At 37.4% G+C, this 27,004-nt stretch overlaps 1 protein-coding gene across 1 annotated transcript in view; it reads left to right on the top strand.

Annotated features, from left to right (window-relative positions):
* Positions 1-27,004, top strand: part of HMCN1 (hemicentin 1) — a 498,146-nt gene that overhangs the window by 229,959 nt on the left and 241,183 nt on the right. Inside the window, exons 12-14 of the mRNA XM_045983171.1 lie at positions 13,637-13,778; positions 14,904-15,031; positions 21,381-21,494. Of these exons, the coding sequence (XP_045839127.1) occupies positions 13,637-13,778; positions 14,904-15,031; positions 21,381-21,494 (384 nt within the window). The remainder of the gene's footprint in view (positions 1-13,636; positions 13,779-14,903; positions 15,032-21,380; positions 21,495-27,004) is intronic.

Here is a 27,004-nt window from a genome sequence, read left to right as displayed (position 1 = left end):
GTTTGATAGCTCATTTAATTTTTTTTTAAAGATTTTATTTATTTATTTAAGAGAGAGAGAGAGGAAAAGCACAAGTAGGGGTAAGGGCAGAGGGAGACACAGACTTCCCACTGAGTAGGGAACTTGACACAGGGCTTGATTGCAGAACCCCAGGATCATGACCTGAGCCGAAGGCAGATGCTTACCTGACCAAGCCACACAAACGTCTTGATAGTTCATTTCTTTTTAACCCTGAATAATATTACATCGTCTGAATATACATAGCCAAATTTGGATAGTCAAAGATATCCTTGCCATAGTTGTGTCTGGATCAGAAGATACATGTATATATATGTAAGGCTTTAATAGCATTTTTCTAGTATGCTATGAAGTAATGATCTAATTATGATTTGGTGCCCCCTCCACTTTTTTCCCCAAGTCAAATAAGAATGTCCTTCCTCTCTTATTTGGAAATTCTGTGATTTTGGAAAATTGTTATAAAGAGAGCCCAGTAAAGAAAAGGTAATGCAACAGTCAGTGCTAGTCATCATTTAGCTGAAGATTTTCTAAGTAAGAATAAGATTTTTAAAATTCTGTTATTCTTATCAATTTTATTTACTGTGTTAATCTGTTTTGGCTAACCATCCAAAGACGCTCCTTGAATTCATGAATTTTTGTTTTTGTTATGGAAAGGAAAAATACAGTATTGTATGGAAACAATGTTAATGTATATATGATTTTACACTAGGAGTTACCTCAAATGGTAGCAAGCATTTGCTACGTATTCTTATACCTTATATTGAGAAAATAAAAATTATAAATTTTTAGGAAATCTTCATGCATATTTGCCATTAGTATTTTTTCACTGAAACAGAATTTAACTTAACTTTATCATTGTCTATCACTGAAATTAATGCCGTTCTTTTGTTAACTGAATTTCCTAAGCATATTGGTGTGTGGGTGTGGGATTTTTTCACATAACTCTCAAGATTTAGTCCTTGCCTGTGTTTTATTGCTAATGCACCACCTACTGGTAAATCAATGAATAAATGACGTCTCAGATTTAGCAGACCTTCTATCTAGTCCAGCACTGTCTAATAGAACTTTCTAAAATGATAGAAGTATTGTATATCTGTGCTGTTCCATGTGTATGTGGCATTTGAGCATTTGAAATATGGCTAATGCTCCTAAAGGAACTTGTTTTGAAATTTGATCTAGTTTTAGACAATTTAAATTTTAATTTAAATAGACATGTGGAGGGGAGCCTAGGTGGCTTAGTCAGTTACGTGTTCAACTCTTGATTTTGGCTTAGGTCATGATCTCCATGTAGAGCCTGCTTAAGATTCTCTCTCTCTTTCTCTCTGCCCCTACCCTTCCCTCTCTAAAAACAAACCAAAACAAAAGAAAACAAAAACCCAAAAACAAAGAAGTAGTAAAAATAAAAATAGACATTTGACTAGTGGCTACCATATTGGACAGCACAACTCCAGTCTTCAATTGAGAAAAAAGAAAAGCCAAAATACCAAGAGCAGAAGTCTTAGGAAACTTATTGTAGCTGCCATGTAGATTAACCACTATCGTAATTCACTGGAATTATTGCCATTCAGAATAATTCTGCTTTGGAAAAGTTGTAGCCAGTTCTTCACATTTCCATTGATGCAGTATCATTTGGAAACATGCATTTGATTCCAAATCTTTGGGATTGCAGTGGCCTTTGCCTCTCTCTCCAGGCAGCTGATCTCTGGTTTTGTTGTTTTTGTTTGGTTAATTGGTTGGCTTTTAGTTTTCATCCTTTGCTCTTTGGAAAGACTCCCTGGCCATTTCCGTGTGAGCTTTCTAGTAGGCACGGAAAAGCTTTAAAAATGTTAAAATGTGTTCCATTAACATTTCCACTAATTGAAAATTAAGTAAAAGTTAAATGAGCAAACACATCTGTCTACTGTAAATCATTCTTAGTGAAATTCTGTTAATCTCTTTGTGCAAGCTTCATGTTTAAAGTTGGTTACCAGCAGAACTAGCTGGAATTATGTCCCTAATCAGAAAAGGAAGTCATGTATTTTCAAACAATGTGGGTTTGTTTTAAATACGCTGATTGAGCTAAATCACTAGGTACACGTCTTTGGGGATAGAACATGGCTACTAATTACAATTCTAAGCAGGCTCAATGATAGTCATTATGTAACTTTTTGAAGTCAGCTTTTTCTACAATAAACACAGATATTTAGAAGAGTCAGAGATCCTGTAAAATATGTTTTACAGTCTGTAAAATTCAATAGAAATTAGTCTTGGTAATTAAAGACTAATTATTTCCCAAATTCTCATGTAGCGTTGCTTGATATCAGATCATTCAACCTATTATCCACAATGAAAAAAAAAAGTATTGGGAATAGTTGTAAATCTGTTATGTTTTCAAAAATATGAATCAATTAAGTGGTTGGGCTGCATATAGGTTTTTAACTATCCCCAAAACAAGGATATTTACTTAGATTTTATTGTAAGAACTAAAGTAAAAAAAAAAAAAAAAGGAAAGAAAGAAAGAAAGAAACTTAATACCAACTACTTAATGGAGTATCTTCTCATCAAGGTCTAAGTTCCTCATTAGATGAAATTATCACTAGGAACGTTTAGAAGCTTGGAAATCTTCCATCACAGGGATCGATTGACAATGCTGAGATACTTTTTTCCCCCTAAAATGTCATTCAATGCCTTTTTAAGCAACAATTAAAAATTGGTTGCTCTACTAGGTAACTTTTAGACACATATCCTTTTGGGGGAGGTTAAGAAAAGCTTCTAAACTTTTATAAACCTATATCTTTTAAACACTGAAATTTACTGAGCTAAAAATCCTTTTTTTTTGCCTGATTCTGTTAATCTAATTGCTTTTTGGAGTAGTGAAAGTGCTAGACCAGGAGTCAGCGTACTTGGGATCTATTTTTTTTTCCTTACATATTTCCTTTTCTTTTAAATTACCTTTTTTTCCCATTTTATTTTATTTTATTTCTTTTCAGTGTTCCAACATTAATTGTTTATGCACCACACCCAGTTCTCCATGCAATACGTGCCCTCTTCAATACCCAGCACCAGGCTCACCCAACCCCTCACACCCCTCCCCTCCAAAACCCTCAGTTTGTTTCTCAGAGTCCACAGTCTCCCCTCCCAATTTCCCCCAACTCACTTCACCTTTCCATCTCCCCATGTCCTCCATGTTATTCCTAATGCTCCACAAGTAAGTGAAACCATATGATAATTGACTCTCTCTGCTTGACTTATTTCACTCAGCATAATCTCTTCCACTCCCATCCGTGTTGATACAAAAGTTGGGTATTCATCCTTTCTGATGGAGACATAATACTCCATAGTATATATGGACCATATCTTCTTCATCCATTCATCCATTGAAGGGCATCTTGGGTCTTTCCACAGTTTGGCGACCGTGGCCATTGCTGCTATGAACATTGGGGTACAGATGGCCCTTCTTTTCACTACATCTGTATCTTTGGGGTAAATACCCAGCAGTGCAATTGCAGGGTCATAGGGAAGCTCTATTCTTAATTTCTTCAGGAATCTCCACACTGTTTTCCAAACAGTTGGCTGCACCAACTTGCATTCCCACCAACAGTGTAAGAGGGTTCCCCTTTCTCCACATCCTCTCCAACACATGTTGTTTACTGTCTTGTTAATTCTGACCATTCTAACTGGTGTAAGGTGGCATCTCAATGTGGTTTTGCTTTGAATCTCCCTGATGGTGAATGATGATGAACATTTTTTCATGTGTCTGTTAGCCATTTGTATGTCTTCTTTGGAGAATGTCTGTTCATGTCTTCTGCCCATTTTTTGACATGATTATCTGTTTTGTGTGTGTTGAGTTTGAGGAGTTCTTTAAGATCTTGGATATCAGCCCTTTGTCTGTAGTGTCATTTGCGAATATCTTCTCCTGTTCTGTGGGTTGCCTCTTTGTTTTGTTGACTGTTTCCTTTTCTGTGCTTGGGATCTATTTTAAGGAATCATGCCTGACCTCCTTCTGTCTTTCACTCTTTGTGTTCCTTGCCCCGGACCACACAAACACAGTGAATCAATTTCTAAAATTGAATTTCTAGTACCCTTTGTATTGATGGACATATTGGGGCACATTTTCTACGGGCTGGCACTAGCATCAGTGGATGCTTGGGAAGCTGATTGGAATCAGTGTGAATGAGCTAATGTGAAATTTAGAGTTCAGATGGAATTATAGGTATAGTGATATGTTTAGGCCCATGTGCCTCCCACTTTCCCTATGCATGGTTAGTTCAGTTCTTCCCTGTTTCTCAAATCCCTTCTTTTCTTATTTCCAGTAGTAACACCCTCACCCATCTCAAATGTCATATGCCCAAACTATTAAAATCATCTTTTTATGAACTTCCTTCCTTTCAGTTTTGTTCCCTCACTTTAATCCACAGTATAACCAGGTGAATATTCCCTAAGTATTGCTTCCAATGTCCATACGTTCAGAACCTTTGTTTCCTAATTACCCCAGGATATAATTTACAAACCTCAGCCCTCCACAAACTGACTCCTCCATAATACTTTTAAGACATAATCTTCAACCTTTTTTCCTCATAAAACACTGTATGGTGAAAAAAATATTTCCTTTCAACATATGGATACTATTTAAGGGAATCAGATATTCATATGTCTTTTCCTTTATTCTTATTTCTTTAATATGGGTAATTAAATATTTGAACATGATATTAAGGCTTCATCTCTACTTATGAATTGAAAGTAGAGAAACATTCAGATTTACTATTTCCTGCTGTAAAATATTACTGATGCTGCCAACTTTTACCTGTCAGAGCAGTATTAGGCAGATAATTTTTAGTGTCTGTATATGAGTTTTGAATTTTCTTGGTATTGAATTTCTCCAAAGGATGGCTACGTATTACTCTTGTCTCATGTTCAGTCCCCAGAACTGATTTTCTGGTGGCCACTGAAGGTTTCCTCTGCCAGACTCCACGTCCATTATACTTTCAGTGGATTCTTGTTCTCTACTATTTTGGCCTCAGCCTCTGCTCTGGTACTTCCCTCTTTCCATGGTTCACCCAATGCCACATCCCGTTGCTTGGGTCACAGAAACATCCCACCTACTTTCAGATTCTATTGTTCTCATTCTGGTTCCATGACCTAGCTCACAGAACTGTTTTGACTTTAATGTTTCCCATCTAAATCCTACCTGCGATGAGAATTTCCTCTCATAAACCACCTTCTTTTTCCCATTCAGGTACTAACAAGGCCTGACCTGCTTAGCTTCTGAGATCAGATGAGATCAGGTGTGTGTTCAGGGCAATCTGGCCACAGCCTAAATCACCTTTTTTTCTGAATATTGGTTGGTCTCTTTGTTCTTGTTTCTGTTGCACTTTTTCTTTTTTTCATGCCACACAGTTTTTGCACTTATTCACCATCAATTCTATGTGTCTAGTTTTTTTCCCCCAATATTATTACTGGGGTACTTCTTGACTCCCCCCTTTTTATCCACAGTGTCTTGCACAAAGGGAAAAACACAATTGTACCCAATAGGTGTGTGTTCCTTAATTGCTGAATGGACCTCAAAGTAATAGTAGCACTTTAGGGAAGATTTGAGTCACTAACCTTATGTTTCATTTTTCCACGTTAACTTCAATGGCTTATTTGGGTCACATCAACAATTTTATTTATTTATTTTTTTGAAGAGAGAGAGAGAGCAAAAGAGAAAGTATGCATGTGAGCAGGGTGGGAGAAGGGCAGAAGGAGAGGGAGAGAGAGAATCTTAAGCAGGTGTCATGCTCTGCACTGAGCTGGACGTGGGGCTTGATCCCAGGATCCAAGCCAAAATCAAGAGTTGGATACTTAACTCATTTAGCCACCCAGATGCCCCAACAATTTAAGATTTCATTATATAAGTACTTACTTTTCCAGTTGCAGCACCTGCCAGCATCTTACTGCTTACATTTAAAGCCATGTTTTCTAACAGTCTGATACTTATCTTATGAAAAATTTATAGAGTTTTTTTTAAAGTACTGTTTAGTTTGCCCTAATTAAAAATTATATCATGGGTGAGTTTGGCAAAATTTTTTGAAACAGCCTAAAGCAGTGTATCAATTTTTAAAAGGTGACAATGGCTGATAAATTTCCATATTCTTGTACTGGCCAGGCTTAGGAGTAGAAGTTAGGATAAGTGGGGTGGTATTTATTACATAGCATGACGGTAAAGTTTTGTTTAAAACACACTAACTTCCTATTTATCTGGAGACAAGAAACAAATCTGTTGATTTTATTACCTGCTGCTTTATGAGGAAGACTTTTAAAGCTGAAGATGAATATGAATGTCCTGGTTAAATATTTCAGCATATTCCATGTATAACTGACATTTCTTCTGCAAATTGCATGCTGCTGCATGGAAATCAAAGGGCCAGACAGGGTTTCCTTTTCTTTGCCATGTTATGTCTGTATGAACATTAGAAGTATTAATTTGTTTTCTATGGTGTCAGGAAAGGGTGGATATCTGTCACTAATTAGTTCATGTCACCAGGGAGAGTACTGCAGTAAAAAAGGAAATATTTTTCAAGATGATTGATGAAGTTAAGTCCCTAATGACCAGAGTTACTTCACTAAGTATGAAATTGACATTATCATAACCATATGCTCATTACATCATCACAACTACGTTTTAACAAGTGCCAGGTGACATAGGTATTAGCATGTTTTTTTAATCAGATGTGGAAAAACTAAATTTATCTATTTTTATTGAAATTTCCAATAAATTTTGAGTATCTAGAAACATCTCAAATTTCAGAAGAATCAAATAAGATTTATTTAATATTATTTATAAGTAGGATGTGTATTCTTAAATATGCAAGTATGAGAATTGTGATCAAGTTTCATTTGCAAATGCCTAGATAATACATACATAACTAATCTTCAATCACCCTGTGAGTTATCCCTATTGAGGTATAGACGAGACACTATGGATTATTTAACCACTTTAAGGCTTATTAAGTGCTTTCTCCGTAAAACGGCACTGATACGTCACAGAACTATTGTGGAAAATAAATGATAGGCCTAGAATTAGATACCTAGCATATAACAGGCACTCAATAATTTTATCCACCTATTTCAAGAACTGACTACCATAAAGAGATTTACTCCCTAATTCTACATAATTTGGTTTCGTACACAACATTCTGTGAGCTCTTTGTGGTTATAAAGTGTCTAAAACTCATAGGTACTCAATAAATGTTTGTTTATGTGAAAGGCTAAAAACACAAAGAAATTTGCTCAAGGACTCTAAATATACCAGTGACCAAAAAATATTTTAAATTGTTGCTTAGGTAACTCAAAGCATTACCATTATCTGATCAATTGATTGATAATAATGAAATTGTCTTGAAGAGGAAGTCCTTTAAGTCTTTTTGAGAATGTCCTACCAGAGGCATAATAGCAACAAATCCGACCCAACTGATCGCTAATAGGAGGTATGCCTTGTGAGTGTGAAGACGACACTGGAGATTTGCAAGATTTAGGCAAGATTTTCTCTTCTACAGTCTTTATAGACAGAACAATGGCTGTTCTCATGGCCACTTAAAATTCATTTTGCCAGCCTTACAATTCATAGTGTGTTAAGACCCTTAAGTTTTAAAGGAGCGTTTACTTTTTTATTTTTAGTATCACAATCTATGTGTAACTCTTTAAATCATTGGTGAGAAATTAGAAACACATATTTTGCTTTTCTTAGGATTAAAAGATAAAGAATGAATTACTGCGTTAATACTAATGGAGTGCCATGTTTCTGTTGCTTTGGCTAATGAAAACCAAGTTGTTATTTATGATGATGATGATGGTTGATGATTGTGGTGGTGATGATAATGGTAATGATGGTGATAATAATGGTGATGGTCGTGGTGGTGAATTGAGATTAAAACCAACTAAAAATGGATTACTTCTTCCCACATCCTAAAATTTGACTCTAGATTTTGATGGGCATTGAACTAAGGTTTTTAAAGTTGTTCTTGCTTCATTAAAACCACTTTATCAAAACAAAAGGAGCTTTTTTCTAGGAAATTAAAAATTCTAACCATTGAGATAATTACAGTGAGGTCTATAGTGAGGCTTATTGCATCCTTATTTAGTCAAATCAAGTGAAGCCCAAATCATTCTGCTCATCATTATTTATGTTATTTGGCAGAAATCTAATTTTGCTTCCATATTTGTTCATGTCCTTTCTGATTTTCATATTGTCAGTGGAAATATTCTTTCCAGAACAATGGCAAATTTCTCACCTTCTGTGGATGATCTCATCCATCTGTGTGTATGCACACAGACTGATTTCATGATCCTGAGCAGCACCCTATATCCAGGCTTTATTTGAGAAATGACCTCTTTGCTCTCTGCATCCTGGTTAGAGTAACTGACATTTGTTTTACATTGATACCTAAACTATGGAGCCTACCAGTTGAATTCTTGCTAGACAAGATGCCAGGCCAATTCTGTAAGACGTCATTGGAAGGCACCATGGTTAGACAAAAATCCCAAGAAATGCTGAATCTTTGCAGCAATCCTGGGTTAAAATGAGCTAGACATACGAAACATTTTATTTTTGGAAAGTGGGACTGAATAAATGTGAATATTCAATAAATTCCAAAAAGAAAAAGTGTTCCTTTTTCCCTCATCCCCTGAACATTATCTGCACCACTCCCACAACATGTGTAGTCCTCTGGCATTTCAGAATTGATGGACTCCAGATGCAATCACAATTTGAACTTGTTGGCCATGACCAGTCTCCCTTTGACCCCCTGCATTTCTGTAGACATATGTTCACCAAGAAGAATCCATGAAATAATGAGACTATCAACCAAGTCCACAGGCAGAAAAAACCCTTTAAACATTAACTTCAAAGACAATCATAATTTGAAAAACACAATATAAACAGGAAAAAAGGGGAGGTAATTGTAAGCTGCTAGCAATTAGGCACAAATTAGTTTTGTTCAATTGTGTAGCTGCCCGGTCCACCAGTACCACTTTTATCTCCTTCAAATGTATCACGATTCCTCAGACTAATTTTTCTTAGTGAAATTAAGTTACAATTTGGAGACTAACATAGTAAAAATATATCATAAATATAAATAGACCTAACTAACTGAATTTCTGGATTTCATTTATATTAAAAACCCAGTTAGATGGAAAGTTGACACCATGTCTGTTTGGCTCATCATTGATGATGATAACTCAGGTTAGCACTGGGTCTGGAACATCATAATTGTGCAAGAAACATATTATTAAATTTATTTATTTTTGTTCATACTTATAATATGTATTTCAAACACTGTAGAAGTGAATTTATTTTCATTTATCTTTTTGAGTAGGGAATATTTATACTAAGAAGATTATGATACTTTCTTTGAAGATTAAGTCTTACTCTCTAGTAATCTAGATATAAAATGTGGAGTTGATAAGACTAAATATATCAACATTCCAGTTACTCCAGGGAATTTTTGTATCCTTTTTGACAGCAACGTCCTGATTTAATATTTAATTTTCAAAAGTCTTTTTTTTTTTTTTTTTTTTTTTTTTTGCCTAAGAAGTGGAATGCATGCAATAGGAACTTGGAATAATTGATATTTCCCGTTTAGTTGTGTCCTGTGAATCCATGGGCTGAAACAAATGATCAATATAGCAAGACCTTGAGTGGTGTCAGGCATAAAAATTCTTAGAGCCAAGTTACAGTTTAGGAATGGACTGTATTCTATCAACAGCATTAAGTTTCTATTATTTACAAGTCACTGTATAACATGTAAGGGATATTAAGTACTGTAGGAAGTAATGGAATATGGAATAATATGAAAGACATGGTTTTTACCCCAACAAATTTATAAACTAATAAAGAAAGAAAGAGCAGTTCAAACAAAGCAGACAGCAGTCAGGACAGGTTTGGGGTTTAAATCTGTATTCACTGTATAGAAAGACACACAGGCCCTATCTAGAGACTTTTCTGGAAAAGAGAGTTATACCAGAGTTTCAACTTAGCAGACAGAGCCAATGGTCAGTTAGTGGGAGCAAAGTAGGAAGGGGTCACTTGGTAACCGGTGGAGCACAAAAATATGACATTGGGATCAACTTCATTTTACTTTCAAAGAGGAGTTACTTCCCCTGCTTTAAAATTCCTTTGGATCCAAAGAAAACCAAAGCTGGTGGCATCACAATTCCGGATTTCAAGCTGTCTTACAAAGCTGCAATCATCAAGACAGTATGGTACTGTCACAGAAACAGATAAATAGATCAGTGGAACAGAATAGGGAACCTAGAGATACACCCTCAACTCCATGGTCAGCTAATCCTTGACAAAGCAGGAAAGAATGTCCAATGGAAAAAAGACAGTCTCTTCAACAAATGGTGCTGGGAAAATTTGACAGCCTCATGCAGAAGAATGAAACTGGACCATCTTCTTATATAATACACCAAAATAGTCTTAAAATGGATGAAAGGCCAAAATGTGAGACAGAAATCTGTCAAAATCCTAGAGGAGAACATGGGCAGAACCTCTGTGATCTCAGATGCAGCAACTTCCTGCTAGACACGTCTCCAAAGTCAAGAGAAACAAAGGCAAAAATGAACGATTGGGGTCAGAGGTGGGAGGTTGGGGGAACAAGTGGTGGGTAATGGAGAGGGCACGTTTTGCATGGAGCACTGGGTGTTGTGCAAAAACAATGAATACTGTTATGCTGAAAAAATAAATTAATTAAAAATAATAATAATAATAAAAAAAAAGATTTTGCACAGCAAAGGAAGCAGTCAACAAAACCAAAAGACAACTGACAGAATGGGAGAAGATATTTGCAAATGTCTTATCAGATAAAGGGCTAGTATCCAAAATCTGTAAAGAACTTATCAAACTCAATGCCCAAAGGACAAATAATCCAATCAAGAAATGGGCAGAAGACATCAACAGACATTTCTCCAAAGATATACAAATGGCCAACAGACACATGAAAAAATGTTCCATATCACTCAACATCAAGGAAATATAAATCAAAAACACAATGAGATACCACCTCACATCAGTAAGAATGCCTAAAATTAGCAAGTCAGGAAATGATAGATGTTGGCAAGGATATGGAGAACAGGGAATGGTCCTACAGTGTTGGTGGGAATGCAAGCTGTTGAAGCCACTCTGGAAAAACAGTGTAGAGGTTCCTCAAAAAGTTGAAAATAGAGCTACCCTTTGATCCGGCAATTGCACTACTAGGTATTTACCCCAAATATATAAATGTAGTGATTGGAAGGGGCACCTGCACTTATAGCAGCAATGTCCACAATAGCCAAACTATAGAAAGAGCCTAGATGTCCATCGATGGATAAAGATGTTGGATGTATGCACACACACACACACATGCAATGGAATATTACCCAGTCATCAAAAAATGAAATCTTGCCATTTGCAGTGAGGTGGATAGAACTAGAGAATATGATGCTAAGCAAAATAAATCAATCAGAGAAAGACAATTATCATATGATCTCACTCAAATGTAGAATTTAAGAAAAAAAATCAGGGCACCTGGGTGGATCAGTGGGTTAAGCCTCTGCCTTTGGCTCAGGTCATGATCTCAGGGTCCTGGGATGGAGCCCTACATCAGGCTCTCTGCTCAGCAGGGAGCCTGCTTCCTCCTCTCTCTCTGCCTGCCTATCTGCCTACTAGTGATCTCTGTCTGTCAAATAAATAAATAAAATTTTTAAAATACAAAACAAAACAGGAACATAGGGGAAGGGACAGAAAAATAAAACAAGACAAAATCAGAGAGGGAGGCAAACCATAAGAGTCTCTTAATCATAGGAAATAGATTGAGGTTTGCTGGAGAGGATGGAGGTAGGGGGATGGGATAACTGGGTGATGGACATTGAGGAGTGCACATGATGTAATGAGCACTGGATGTTATATAAGACTGATGAATACTGAACTCTACTTCTGAAACTAATTATACATGATATGTAATTAATTGAATTTAAAAATAAAAATAAAATGCTAAAAATATAAATAAAATTTGTTTGGTTCCTTCCCTGTACAGATTGGACTAGATCCCTGAGAAGGATCATCAAAGAGCTCTTTCTGGGCCAGAGTCCAGGGAGGGGGGATTAAGGCCAAGACAGTTGGGTTTACCAGGGGGCTGTCGCAGGTATGTGGTCCCATTGCTGCCCTGGCCATGGAGCTCTTGCTGTGACTGACCACCGTGCTGCTGCTCATACAACTGAGCTGCATGGCCAAATTCTAAGCCAGCATCACCTTTTACTGAGTGCTCTGTTGCACAGTCTCCACTAAGACCTGTTGCAGCATTTAGATAGTGGAGAATATGAATATCATCAGGTGGTTTATCCAGGTCTTCAAATACTTATAGGGCCTTCACTTTGAGACAGAGGGCCACCAGAAGCTGAAAGTGAACCATCCTTGTGTCATCATTTCTAACCACCAGAGTGACCTAAACATGATGGGCCTCTTGGAGGCCCTCTGCAAGTGTTATGTGTAGATCACCAAGCAGAAGTTCTCTTCACGGGGCCTATAGACCTGATCATGTGTCTCAGGGACATCTTTATCAACTTGCAGTGCTCCAGGACAAACTGTGACTGTGATGTGTGTCATGGACAAGGACATGGTCAGGGAGAACTTCAAACCGTGGATCTACCCTGAGGAAATGCAGAAGGACAGTTGGGACCTGCTACCTTTAAAGAAATATGCCTTTTACCTGGCAATTCACATCTCGCTGCCCATCATTTCTGTGGTGTACCGCACATTCTTCTCTTTCTATGACCCCAAAAGGGAGTTCTTCCTTTCAGGAACATTCAAGGTGGAGATGCTGGATGCCATCCCCACCAGTGGCCTCAGTATGACTGATGTCTCTAGGCTATAAGGACCACCTTCTTCCACATGTCCAAGACATCCCAGGAGAATGGAGTTACTGCAAGGCCAGTTTAGTAACCAAGGCCACAGGGAAGAGCAGGACTGGGGGGCTGGATGGCTGGGCGGCAGGACCTGGCTAGAGAATGGACAGAGGAACTCCCTTTCCCCATTCCCCTGCCCCAGCTGCCAAATATCATTGTGTCTTGCTCCTGTAGCTCCCCTGGCTTTCATTCAGTCCCCTTCAAGAACTGGCCTTAGATTCAGTACCCTGAAGGAGGAGAGTTAGCCAGACCCTTCCCAATCCCTGAGGGCAGGGCCTCATCCACTTTCATGCATCCAGGTTCTGGAAGTAGAAATTGGCCAGGGTTCAGATGGGCTGACAGGGCTAGCCTGAGCTGCAAGGTCTCAGGGCAAATGGCCAGATGTAAGGCCCTTGACTCTGAACCTGCAGGGTAGACACAGGCTCCTGGGTCCCAGCCACAGCCTGCTTCAGGTTCTCAGGGAAAGGAGGGGCTCTGGAGGGACGAGTCTTGTGCAACCTGGGCCGTAGGTAGCCAGAGAGCTGAGTCTACAACTCCTGTCAGTTTTGGAGAAGACATCTCCTAAGCCCTACAGCGACTTGGTTGTTACTTTTTATAAACAAACTCTTGGAAGTACAAAATAAAAATAATGGGGTGGTGAGAACCCCACAAATCTGCTAACACAGAAAGCTCCTAATACCAAGGTAAATTGCCATTTCACTATACACGTTTCTATTTGCAGAACCACCCAAAGTCACTGTGATGCCCAAGAATCAGTCATTCACAGGAGGATCTGAGGTCTCCATCAGGTGTTCTGCAACAGGTTATCCCAAACCAAAGATCACCTGGACCATCAATGATATGTTTATCATGGGTTCACACAGGTACTGGGTTTGTATCATGTTCTTTGTTTTTACTGAACGAAATGTTGGTGAAAAACCAATAAAAAGTTGAACAAAAGTAATGTGACTAACTCCCTTAGGTTAAGTGAGTTTTACCCAAATCCACAGCTTTCGATTTTCTAAATAGGCCAGGAAATGGCCATAAAATATTAAATGATGAATTGACAGAGTTTGATATTCTTCAGTCTTGAATTTAATAGCTGGGTCTAAGAGCTTCACAACATTTTGTGTCACAGACATGATACCATAACACTTGGTTTACCTTGAATCATTGACATGAGGATAGTGAAATTTCTGTGGGGCAAAGTAATGTGTAGTTTTCACTAATCTATTAAAAATATGGTTCTGGGATTTCACAGGGGAAAGAAGAGGCAAAGGACAGAGCAGTATCTCTAATTAAAATGTGTGCAGATGTTCTTTGCAATTCCTATCTACTTTTGCCATACTACATTGAGATGGATTTCATCTACTGGATGATGTCAAAAGACAATGAATCCTCTCGTGCATCAAGGGTGTAATGAGCATGTGGGACACAAACAAGGAATTTTCCAGCTATTGAACTTCCATTGTTCTGGGTTTTGAGAACGAGGGCTTAAGTATAAGCCAGATTCTATTCCTAGCCTCACCACTGACTTGCTGTGTGACAAGAGGTATTGCATCTCTCAGGCTTGCACTTTGAGGAACAACTTAACACAGCAATTGACACAGAGTGTGATTGCCTGGTTGCAAATTCCACTTCATCCATTTACTAACTGTCTTTGGGCAAGTTATATAATCCCTTTGCTCATCTGTACAACAGAGATAATAATAGTATCTAACTCACTGGGTTGTTATGAGGATTTAAAATATTTTGTAAGCCTCTGGAGCAGTTCCTGACACAGAGCAAGTACTGAATACATTGGGATCTGTTATTATTATTGTTATTACTATTATTACAACCACTACCATGACTACATTTCTGTTTCTATAGTGACAACATGAATAATTTCTATAATCAGCACCAAAAATGTAAGTCTAAAATACTTGAAGACATTTATAAGGAAGATGCTATAATTTCTTCATACTATTATTAGGGTATTTTCAATTTTCTTCTCTTTTCATGCATAGGTATAGGATGACCTCAGAAGGTAACTTATTCATCAAAAATGCAGTTCCCAAAGATGCAGGGATCTATGGTTGCCTGGCAAGTAATGCAGCTGGAACAGACAAACAGACTTCTACCCTCAGATACATTGGCAAGTATAATCAGTTTAAAACGCAATGAAAAGGGGTTCCTGGGTGACTCAGTGGATTAAGCCTCTGCCTTCAGCTCAGGTCATGGTCTCAGGGTCCTGGGATTGAGCTCCGCATCGGGCTCTCTGCTCAGCATGGAGCCTGCTTCCCCCTCTCTCTCTGCCTGCCTCTCTGCCTCCTTGTGATCTCTCTCTCTATCAAATAAATAAATAAAATCTTTTAAAAAAAGGCAATGAAAATAGGGTGAATATCATATCAAGCAATTTAAAAGCACTTCTCTGAAAATTCATATTAGGAATGAGTTTTACCCAGTCTTATGATTTTTTATTCATTTCACACATTGATTAAAGGAAATACTGTAACTAATGTAAGTTAAAAGTTCAAGGAGTAGATAGCTTCATTAGTCAACAGAAGTCCAGGAGGCTTATAGATTGTGGGTAGAGTCCCAGATGGTCTACAGAGTTTATCCTTCCATGGTTTTTCTTTTGTTCGCAATATTTTGCTTACATATTAATAAATTCTATATCCTTTCTAGTTTGCTTCAACTTCCATTTTATATTTTTCACTTATATTTAAAACTTTATAGTATTTCTATTATGATTAAATGCTTATAGCATTTCTGTTATTTATCCTATCTACATATTATTTTCACTTTTCATCTTTAGTTTTTCTCCTCCAAACCTACATTTATTGAAGATGCATTTCATGATGATTATTCTATAATATTCCATAATATAATGATTATAGCATATGATTATAATCTAATATCTTAATTTAATCATATCTAATAGAATAGAATATTTCTTTTAATTTTTTTAAACAAATAAAGGACAAGGGCATTACATACTCAATATTAGTTTGTAAATTGTGACTAATTAATGGCTGACAGTCTACCCTGCGATTCATAGTAAGACAGTGAAACTGGCAGTGGAAGAGAAGAAGAAAGCCTAAATAAAAATTGAGAATTGCACTTTGGTGTGGGCATATGAGGGAGGTAGCAAAAGTGTCATAAATACTGAATCTAAAAGCCTGGAAAGAAGTGGTCTCACTAACAGAAATGAAGAAGGACCATGGCAAGTAAGTTTGGAAGACTGGAGAGGAACCACGCAGTGGGATGCAGAAAGGGAGGTGGAAACAGATTCTGAACTGTAGACATGAATTTTGGTTCACTCTCAAGCCAAAATAGTTGACCCACTTATTCACCCAGAGTATCTAAAAATACTAAAGGTCGTGGAATATAAAATAAGAAATTTATGTTACGAAGTCCTTCCTTTTGAGAGCTTGCATAGTGGGAGTGGCTATACCTAAAGAAATATAAGACAGCAGAGAGACAACTATAGTTAGGGTTGGCAGAGAGGAAGATTAATTCTGACGGGGGAATTTATAAAGATTTCTCAGAGGAGACAGGATTTAAGCTCAGTCTGGAGGAATGAGTGGGATTGGAAGAGCTGGGGTAAAGGGCATTGCAGGCAGAGGAAACCGCTTTTGCAAAAGCAGGAAGATAGGAGAGAGTAGGGGCTGTTTGGGACTACCAGCTACCAGTGGAGCTTCCTACCTTGTGATAAGAAAGGAAGCGTTATGGAGGGTAAGTTAAAAAAGAAATCTCTGCTCCAGTTTATGACTTTTGAAAGCCAAACTAGAAAATCATGAAACAAAATCACCAAAGGGTTTCTAGCAGAGGATTAACATGATCTTTGAGTAGTTAACTCTTAGCTTTGTTTAAAAATACCTCAATTAAAGAAGAATGTATACACATTCTTCTCTAGTGCACATGGAACCTTCTCCAGAATAGATCACATCCTGGGTCACAAATCAGGTCTCAACCGGTATCAAAAGATTAGGATTATTCCCTGCATATTTTCAGACCACAATGCTCTGAAGCTAGAACTCAATCACAAGACGAAAGCTGGAAAGAACCCAAATACATGGAGACTAAACAGCATCCTTCTAAAGAATGAATGGGTCAACCAGGAAATTAAAGAAGAATTGAAAAAATTCATGGAAACAAATGATAATGAAAACACAACAGTTCAAAATCTGTGGGACACAGCAAAGGCAGTCCTGAGAGGAAAATATATAGCGGTACAAGCCTTTCTCAAGAAACAAGAAAGGTCTCAAGTACACAACCTAACCCTACGCGTAAAGGAGCTGGAGAAAGAACAAGAAAGAAACCCTAAACCCAGCAGGAGAAGAGAAATTATAAAGATCAGAGCAGAAATCAATGAAATAGAAACCAAAAAAACAATAGAAAAAATCAATGAAACTAGGAGCTGGTTCTTTGAAAGAATCAATAGGATTGATAAACCCCTGGCCAGACTCATCAAAAAGAAAAGAGAAAGGACCCAAATCAATAAAATCATGAATGAAAGAGGAGAGATCACAACTAACACCAAAGAAATACAGACAATTATAAGAACATACTATGAGCAACTCTACGCCAACAAATTGGCCAATCTGGAAGAAATGGATGCATTCCTAGAGACATATAAACTACCACAACTGAACCAGGAAGAAATAGAAAACCTGAACAGGCCCATAACCAGTAAGGAGATTGAAACAGTCATCAAAAATCTCCAAACAAACAAAAGCCCAGGGCCAGACGGCTTCCCAGGGGAATTCTACCAAACATTTAAAGAAGAACTCATTCCTATTCTCCTGAAACTGTTCCAAAAAATAGAAATGGAAGGAAAACTTCCAAACTCATTCTATGAGGCCAGCATCACCTTGATCCCAAAACCAGACAAGGATCCCACCAAAAAAGAGAACTACAGACCAATATCCTTGATGAACACAGACGCAAAAATTCTCGCCAAAATACTAGCCAATAGGATTCAACAGTACATTAAAAGGATTATTCACCACGATCAAGTGGGATTTATTCCAGGGCTGCAGGGTTGGTTCAACATCCGCAAATCAATCAATGTGATAGAACACATTAATAAAAGAAAGAACAAGAACCATATGATACTCTCAATAGATGCTGAAAAAGCATTTGACAAAGTACAGCATCCCTTCCTGATCAAAACTCTTCAAAGTGTAGGGATAGAGGGCACATACCTCAATATTATCAAAGCCATCTATGAAAAACCCACCGCAAATATCATTCTCAATGGAGAAAAACTGAAAGCTTTTCCATTAAGGTCAGGAACACGGCAGGGATGTCCATTATCACCACTGCTATTCAACATAGTATTAGAAGTCCTAGCCTCAGCAATCAGACAACAAAAAGAAATTAAAGGCATCCAAATTGGTAAAGAAGAAGTCAAACTATCACTCTTCGCAGATGATATGATACTATATGTGGAAAACCCAAAAGACTCCACTCCAAAACTGCTAGAACTTGTACAGGAATTCAGTAAAGTGTCAGGATATAAAATCAATGCACAGAAATCAGTTGCATTTCTGTACACCAACAACAAGACTGAAGAAAGAGAAATTAAGGAGTCAATCCCATTTACAATTGTACCCAAAACTATAAGATACCTAGGAATAAACCTAACCAAAGAGACTAAGAATCTATACACAGAAAATTATAAAGTACTCATGAAAGAAATTGAGGAAGACACAAAAAAATGGAAAAATGTTCCATGCTCCTGGATTGGAAGAATAAATATTGTGAAAATGTCCATGCTACCTAAAGCAATCTACACATTTAATGCAATCCCTATCAAAATACCATCCATTTTTTTCAAAGAAATGGAACAAATAATCCTAAAATTTATATGGAACCAGAAAAGACCTCGAATAGCCAAAGGAATATTGAAGAACAAAGCCAAAGTTGGTGGCATCACAATTCCGGACTTCAAGCTCTATTACAAAGCTGTCATCATCAAGACAGCATGGTACTGGCACAAAAACAGACACATAGATCAGTGGAACAGAATAGAGAGCCCAGAAATCGACCCTCAACTCTATGGCCAACTCATCTTCGACAAAGCAGGAAAGAATGTCCAATGGAAAAAAGACAGCCTCTTCAATAAATGGTGCTGGGAAAATTGGACAGCCACATGCAGAAAAATGAAATTGGACCACTTCCTTACACCACACACGAAAATAGACTCCAAATGGATGAAGGACCTCAATGTGAGAAAGGAATCCATCAAAATCCTTGAGGAGAATGCAGGCAGCAACCTCTTCGACCTCAGCCGTAGCAACATCTTCCTAGGAACAACGGCAAAGACAAGGGAAGCAAGGGCAAAAATGAACTATTGGGATTTCATCAAGATCAAAAGCTTTTGCACAGCAAAGGAAACAGTTAACAAAACCAAAAGACAGCTGACAGAATGGGAGAAGATATTTGCAAACAACATATCAGATAAAGGGCTAGTATCCAAAATCTATAAGGAACTTAGCAAACTCAACACCCAAAGAACAAACAATCCAATCAAGAAATGGGCAGAGGACATGAACAGACATTTCTGCAAAGAAGACATCCAGATGGCCAACAGACACATGAAAAAGTGCTCCACGTCACTCGGCATCAGGGAAATACAAATCAAAACCACAATGAGATATCACCTCACACCAGTCAGAATGGCTAAAATTAACAAGTCAGGAAATGACAGATGCTGGAGAGGATGTGGAGAAAGGGGAACCCTCCTCCACTGTTGGTGGGAATGCAAGCTGGTCCAACCACTCTGGAAAACAGCATGGAGGTTCCTCAAAATGTTGAAAATAGAACTACCCTATGACCCAGCAATTGCACTACTGGGTATTTACCCTAAAGATACAAACATAGTGATCCGAAGGGGCACGTGTACCCGAATGTTTATAGCAGCAATGTCTACAATAGCCAGACTATGGAAAGAACCTAGATGTCCATCAACAGATGAATGGATCAAGAATATGTGGTATATATACACAATGGAATACTATGCAGCCATCAAAAGAAATGAAATCTTGCCATTTGCGACGACGTGGATGGAACTAGAGCGTATCATGCTTAGTGAAATAAGTCAATCGGAGAAAGACAACTATCATATGATCTCCCTGATATGAGGACATGGAGAAGCAACATGGGGGGGTAGGGGGATAGGAGAAGAATAAATGAAACAAGATGGGATTGGGAGGGAGACAAACCATAAATGACTCTTAATCTCACAAAACAAACTGGGGGTTGCTGGGGGTAGGTGGGATTGGGAGAGGGGGAGCGGGCTATGGACATTGGGGAGGGGAGGCGAACCATAAGAGACTATGGACTCTGAAAAACAACCTGAGGGTTTTGAAGGGTCAGGGGTGGGAGGTTGGGGGAACAGGTGGTGGGTGATGGGGAGGGCACGTTTTGCATGGAGCACTGGGTGTTGTGCAAAAAGAATGAATACTGTTACGCTGAAAAAAAAAAATAAATAAATAAAAAGGGAAAAAAAAAAATACCTCAATTAAAATAAGAAAGTCCTAACTTGCCCAGTTCAGAGAAAAATGTATGAGTGAATGAAAGCATTAAGCAAAGGAGGAAAGAAACTTAGAGGATGTTTGTACTTAGCATCAAAGGGAAAAAGAGAATGGAGACTTGACTTTTTAATAGATGTAACTTTTAGCCTTAGACTGCAACTCTCTACAGTTAAACATGAATATCCTTAAAATCGTGTAGAAAATGTTATAATAAATTCACCTGTAATTTTATTACCCCCAAGTCTTAATTTAGCTGGTCTTAACATCGTAGCTCCTTTGATATTTTTATTACTACCAGTCTTCTCTGTTTCTTTAGTATTGTTATTTCTATAAGATGTGCTCTGATTTCTAAGATTTTTCTTTCTTTATATATATATACCTTTTTTCCCCATAAAGACCTTTCAGTTAATTTCCTAATTTTTTTTAAAGATTTTATTTATTTACTTGACAGGCAGAGATCACAAGTAGGCAGAGAAGCAGGCAGAGAGAGAGGAGGAAGCAGGCTCCCTGTGGAGCAGAGAGCCCAATGCAGGGCTCAATCCCAGGACCCTGAGATCATGACCTGAGCCGAAGGCAGAGGCTTAAATCACTGAGCCACCCAGGCGCCCCTAATTTCCTAATTTTTTATTCTTTTATCAGAATTATTTTTGCCTGATACATGTATTTGACCTTAATAAATGATCTTTTCATCACACACATCTACGTACACTTGCATTAAAAGAGTCTCTTTCTGTTTATAAACACTGAAATAGCTACAAGCACATAAATACTGGTGGATTTTGTTAAACTGGTTCATTTAGTATAATTATAAACTACTATTTATAATATATGTATTATATATTGTATATATAAATTATAAAATATATTTATAATATAACAAATTATTTATACTTATAGTTATAAAAGGTGCATTTTGCATTGGGCCAGACATTAACCATTCGCTTGCTTGTTTTTTTTCAGAAGCCCCAAAGCTGATCGTAGTTCAGAGTGAGCTCTTGGTTGCTCTTGGGGATACAACAGTTCTGGAATGTAAAACCTCTGGTATTCCTCCGCCTCAAGTTAAATGGTTCAAAGGTACATTTCTTAAGCATGTTCATGTCTAGTTCACTTAGCTTCATTTTCTCTCTTAAAACGATGATTTGTTAAAATTTTGTTTTGGTGTGTGACTTAGCAGCCCCATAAAATGTGTTTATGATCTCACTAGAGACAACAGTTCAGAATTCTGAACTCTAAATTTCAGGATTTGACATCTGGTGTGGATTATAGGACCATGAAAATCAAAGCAGGCAAAGTTCGCCTTTGCTAATCCAGCTGAACATTCTCTTTGTTAGTTTAGGATTGTTTCCTGTAGAAAAGTGTCCAAGAATACTCGGTTAATGTTTAAAATGGCTTTCCTCATTTCAGTTCACTTTTCTTAGAGATAATGGCTGTCACAATTAGAAAGATTTCTAGATTTCCAAAGACACCTTCTATAAAGTCCTCAGAAAAGACGTAACATTAAAGCTTACAGGTAAATGAAAGACAAACGTGTCATGTGGTTGGCTTCATCATGCATGGTAGATGCTTGTCATCTCCATGTTTCCAATCATGGAAATTGTCTGCCTGCATTTGTAACATAAAGATCACACCTTTGTGATTCTATCATAAAATAACGGTAATTGCTGTGCTATTTGTCTTAGTGAAAATACACTTGGGTCCTGGTCCAGGCTCAGATGCTGACAGTAGAAATCTGTGTAAAACATCCCGCTTCTGTTTCTGTCTCAGTTCTTCCAATCTATGAGCAACAAAAATTCCCGCAAACGCTCTAAAAGGGAGGTTGCTAGGATTATTGAGATGCTGTTTGCAAAATACTTTTTAATCTTCAGATGAAAAATGCTAAACAGTACAAAGAACTATTGTTATGATTCTGTTTGTTAAATCACAGACCTCCCCATAGCAACGGGTTGATGTCATAATCACAAAATTATGAATTCACCTCGGGTTCAAACTCTTGGGGAACATAAGGTGAAAAAGAAAGGCTTTATGTAGAAAACAAACACTTTTAAATAATACAAATCAAAAACAGGAAAACTAGGAGATGATGCCATTTTCATTGTTTTCCATGTTAAATGATTTTGGGTCTTCATGTTTTCTGTAATAAAAGCGTTTCTAGATTTGCTTCTTTTTTTTTTTTTTAAAGATTTTATTTATTTATTTGACAGAGATCACAAGTAGATAGAGAGGCAGGCAGAGAGAGAGAGAGAGGGAAGCAGGCTCGCTGCTGAGCAGAGAGCCTGATGCAGGACTCGATCCCAGGACCCTGAGATCATGACCTGAGCCGAAGGCAGCGGCTTAACCCACTGAGCCACCCAGGCGCCCCATCTAGATTTGCTTCTTAATTAGGTTTATTTCAGGCAACATAAACTAATTTTACTTATTTAAAATATTTAAATCTTTGAATTACAAATGAAATAGATAATCAATGTCAAACTCACATCATAAATAAATCCAGAAAAAATGTATTATAAATGCAGTATTTCTGTTTTATGACAGTCAGTAGTTAATGTTAAAAATAAATTTTAAAAAGTAATGTAACCTGCTGATTTGTCTGCCCATAGATAGCAGAGTCACACAGAAAGTCTTTTATTTTCTGAAATTGAGCTACTTCTCTGAATTAAATGTGGTTTCCATGTTAGCCTGGGTCCCATAAATGGCTTGGAAGCTAAGGAGGTGTTAGGGAGCAATGTAGCCACCATATGGAAGGTTCTAGAATTGACTACCTATTAGTTCTCTCAAACATAGATGTTGTGGTCCAACAGGCCCAGTATATAAAATCCCATTTCTCTGTCCAAGTTATGAAGCAACAGAGCTAGAATGTGGGCATTAAACACCAACAGACCATGCTGGAGGACATTCTCCAATGTTCATCAGTAATATGCAGAGCAGTCATAAACCCCTCAATCAGGCCAGCCTGTTGCCCTTCCTATCCCAAGCAAGCAATTGATTGCATATGCAGTATCTGGATCATCCGGAACAAAACTAGAGGATAATCTCTTCTACTTGTAGATTGGCTCTAGAAAGAAAGGAGGAGGAGGTAGTTGAGCTTTCCTTTTCCATCTCTACTAGAGATGAGACAATAGGAAGGTTATGAAAACGATACCTATGGAAAACAAGGGGTGAAGAAGAGACCTCACCTTAACCAGAAGAATATCTTTTTCCTTATACCCCCTTTATTTTTGGCAATTCTTTTTTTTTTTTTTTTTTTTTGTATTTATTTGACAGAGAGAGAGATCACAAGTAGGCAGAGAGGCAGGCAGAGAGAGAGGAGGAAGCAGGCTCCCTGCAGAGCAGAGAGCCCGATGCAGGGCTCAATCCCAGAACCCTGAGATCATGACCTGAGCCGAAGGCAGCGGCTTAATCCACTGAGCCACCCAGGCGCCCCTATTTTTGGCAATTCTGATTGAATGAAGTAGGTGGTGATTGACTGATTGTAAGAACACATGGAATCTATCTTCTTAACAAATGTTTGAGTGTACAATACAGTATTGTTAACTAGAGGCACTTTATTGCACAGCAGATCCCTAGAACTTACTTATTGTGTATAATTTAAACAACAGTTCCTCATTCCCTTTGCTCCAAACCCCAGGCAACCACCATCCATTAATAAATTGTATTCCATTCAGACCATCAGAGAAAAGGAATTCCATAAGTACAAATACCCATCACAATTTTGTATTTTTCATTTTTAACAATAAGTAACATACAGAGGGTTCAAAAAAGATTCGGCAACACTAGAGGGGGGCTGGGTTATGGACATTGGGGAGGGTATATGCTATGGTGCTGTGAAGTGTGTAAACCTGGTGATTCACAGAACTGTACCCCTGGGGCTAGTAATACAATATATGTTAATAAAAAGAAGAAAAGAAAAAAAGGAAAAGAAAATGCGTTCTGGGAAAAAAAAATGTTGCGTTGATATTTCTGGGAAACTAAGAAATTGGATTTTTAAATTTAGATTGGTGTTTCTTAAAGTGTAGTCAGGAATCCCTGGGGGTTCCCCGTAATTCTTTCCAGGGAATCCAGGAGATCAAAATTATTTTTCTAATTACACTGAGATATTATTTGTCTTTTTCACATTCATTGTCTCATGAGTATATAGTGGAGTTTTTAGAGGTTACATAATGCTGACGCAGAGATGAGCATTCAGCTGTCTTCTATTAAGCTAGGCATTATAGAAATTTGCAAAAATGTGAAATGCCACTCTTCTCACTAAATTTCTCTTGTTTCTGGAAATATAATTATTTTCTCATAAACTATATTCATTGTGTTAAAATGTCATAAGTTTGTTATTATAAAGCAAATGCATACATTTAAAAACTTTTCAGTTTCATTTCTAAAATGCTAAATACAAATAAATATAGTTCATATAAACAAAACCTCATTAAAGTCTCCAGTAATTTCTAAGAGTATAAAAGGGTCTGGAGACAAACATATTTGAGAACCACTAATCACCAATCAGCTATTTGAAAGGATCTCATGCCAGGAATAATGATCTCTCTGTTTGTTCATCTTACATCCACAGAGACCAGAACTGAATTTAAACTATAGGATAAAGAGAACACTCTTCAGTGGTAGTGATTGTTAAATTCTAGCATAGATTGTCAGGAAAGTTTGTGTATTTTACTATTTATACCATTCTTTTAATTTTATCTAATATTAAAACTAAATAATCCCTATTTCATATCCATCTCAAAGTTCTGTATTTCTCTATGGCTTCTCAATAATTTGGTGACTAATTTTTCAGTAGAAATGAAGAAAGAAGAGATTATCAAAGTACGGTCAGAATGCAAACTTGATTAAACCAATGTTTTTCAATTTATATTTTGTTGCATTGCTGCTGTTCTATAAACATTTTTATTTTGAAAAAAGCTACTAGCTAAAAGGTCTTGATTTTATCCTCTTGTGTCCTTTGACATACACAAAAGAAATAGGAGAGAAGTAAATTCCAAAATTCTAAATGCATTTTAGTCTAAACATTCTAATACTTCATGAACAGCTAGGTCACATCTCATTCTCCCTTAGTGGGAGGAAAGTTTATGTCAACATCATCTGTTTTTATTTATGAAAATTTCCCAGAGGCACATAGACATAGCTTTGGTTGCTTCTCTTATTCTTGCGTGGTATGTAGTAGCAAGCTTAAAAGGATGATTTGGGTTTTAAATATTGGAATACTAAAAAATACTTTATTTTTGGCACTGATGGTTGCTAATGTAATTTTTTTTTTCAAATTTATGGCTCCTTTGACCCCTATTACTCTCAAAATTATGAAAACAAAAAGAGAATTGTCTGTTTGTTGTTCCGAGTCTGTTGATTGGTGATTTTTATAGTATTCTAGAGAATTACTAGTTCTGGAATTCTCTCTCTGTCTTTTTTGTTGTTGTTGTTAGAGAATTACTACTGTGGTCTTCAGGGCACATGGCTAGGCTAGTACTTGAATTTTGGAGAGTAATTTTTTAAGACTTGACATCTGGGTATGCTATGAACCCCTAAGAGCAATGGACTTTAAACCTGCAGGAAGATTTTAGGACCCCCACAAAAATTTTGATATCACCCTTTAACAAAAACAAAAAAGCTATGAACACCAACCACTAAACATCCAGTACTGGGTATTTTTTTTAATGAAATTGGCCATCCTGGTTAACTTCATTCTTAAGAGAGACATCACTCTGAAGGAGGAGAAACATGAGGAATGGCTAAGCTTAACTTACAGATTATTTGAGGAATTGCCAGTTTTCAGAGAGAAATGGTTCTCAGGAGATTTGAGGTGCTGCAGGGACACACAGAATACACAGGTAACTCAAACACTAATTTCTGGTATCATTCTAGCCTCACACTGAGGTCAAACTCAATGCATGGTTTCATCCTCCACACATTTGTTCCCTACCCACCTCTTCTAGAAAGTCATAAGTCCAACTTAAAGAACTTGGGTGAATAATACAGATTTAGTAGAGGTATCCTGGGAGATTTATATAAAACCCTTCTCTCTGGCTATGGTCAGAAATTCTCATCCATTTTTCCCTCTTCCACCAACAAGCTCTTCCCTATTCATTCCAGATAGCTGTGGTTGCTTCTTCACCAGACATCCTCAGAACCTTCTCAGGTAGCCTCTACCTCTCCCAAGATACCGTTTAACTGATAGCATTCAGCAAACCAAAACACATGTCATTGACCAAACTAAGAACACTATCCTCTCCTAAGTACTTCCTGGCCCTGAAATTCATCCTGCCACAAAGATGGTAGAAACCTTTTTCAAACCTTCATCTTCCCATTACCTTCTTACCTAACACTGCCGTGAGGGCAGCTGTCATCTTTTCCAACCCCCCAGTGCATCTTTGAAGAGTACATTCTTATTTGGGTACATGTTCAGTAGTAGAAAATATTTGGGGCCAGATTTTTGGCTCTAGGTTCGCCCATAGAATTATACAGACTAATAAATCAGCTTAGGGCCAAGAAACACTTCATTCTTTCTTTGTATCAACATTGTTTAAGTGTCTGTGTTGTATTTTAAAAAACCTCACAGTTTCTTCAGCAGTTTTTTTTTTTAATAT

The sequence above is a fragment of the Meles meles genome, chromosome 17, assembly GCF_922984935.1.
Source record: "Meles meles chromosome 17, mMelMel3.1 paternal haplotype, whole genome shotgun sequence".
NCBI lineage: Eukaryota > Metazoa > Chordata > Mammalia > Carnivora > Mustelidae > Meles > Meles meles.
Note: the sequence above shows the minus strand (reverse complement) of the source record. Positions and strands in the feature narration are given on the sequence as shown.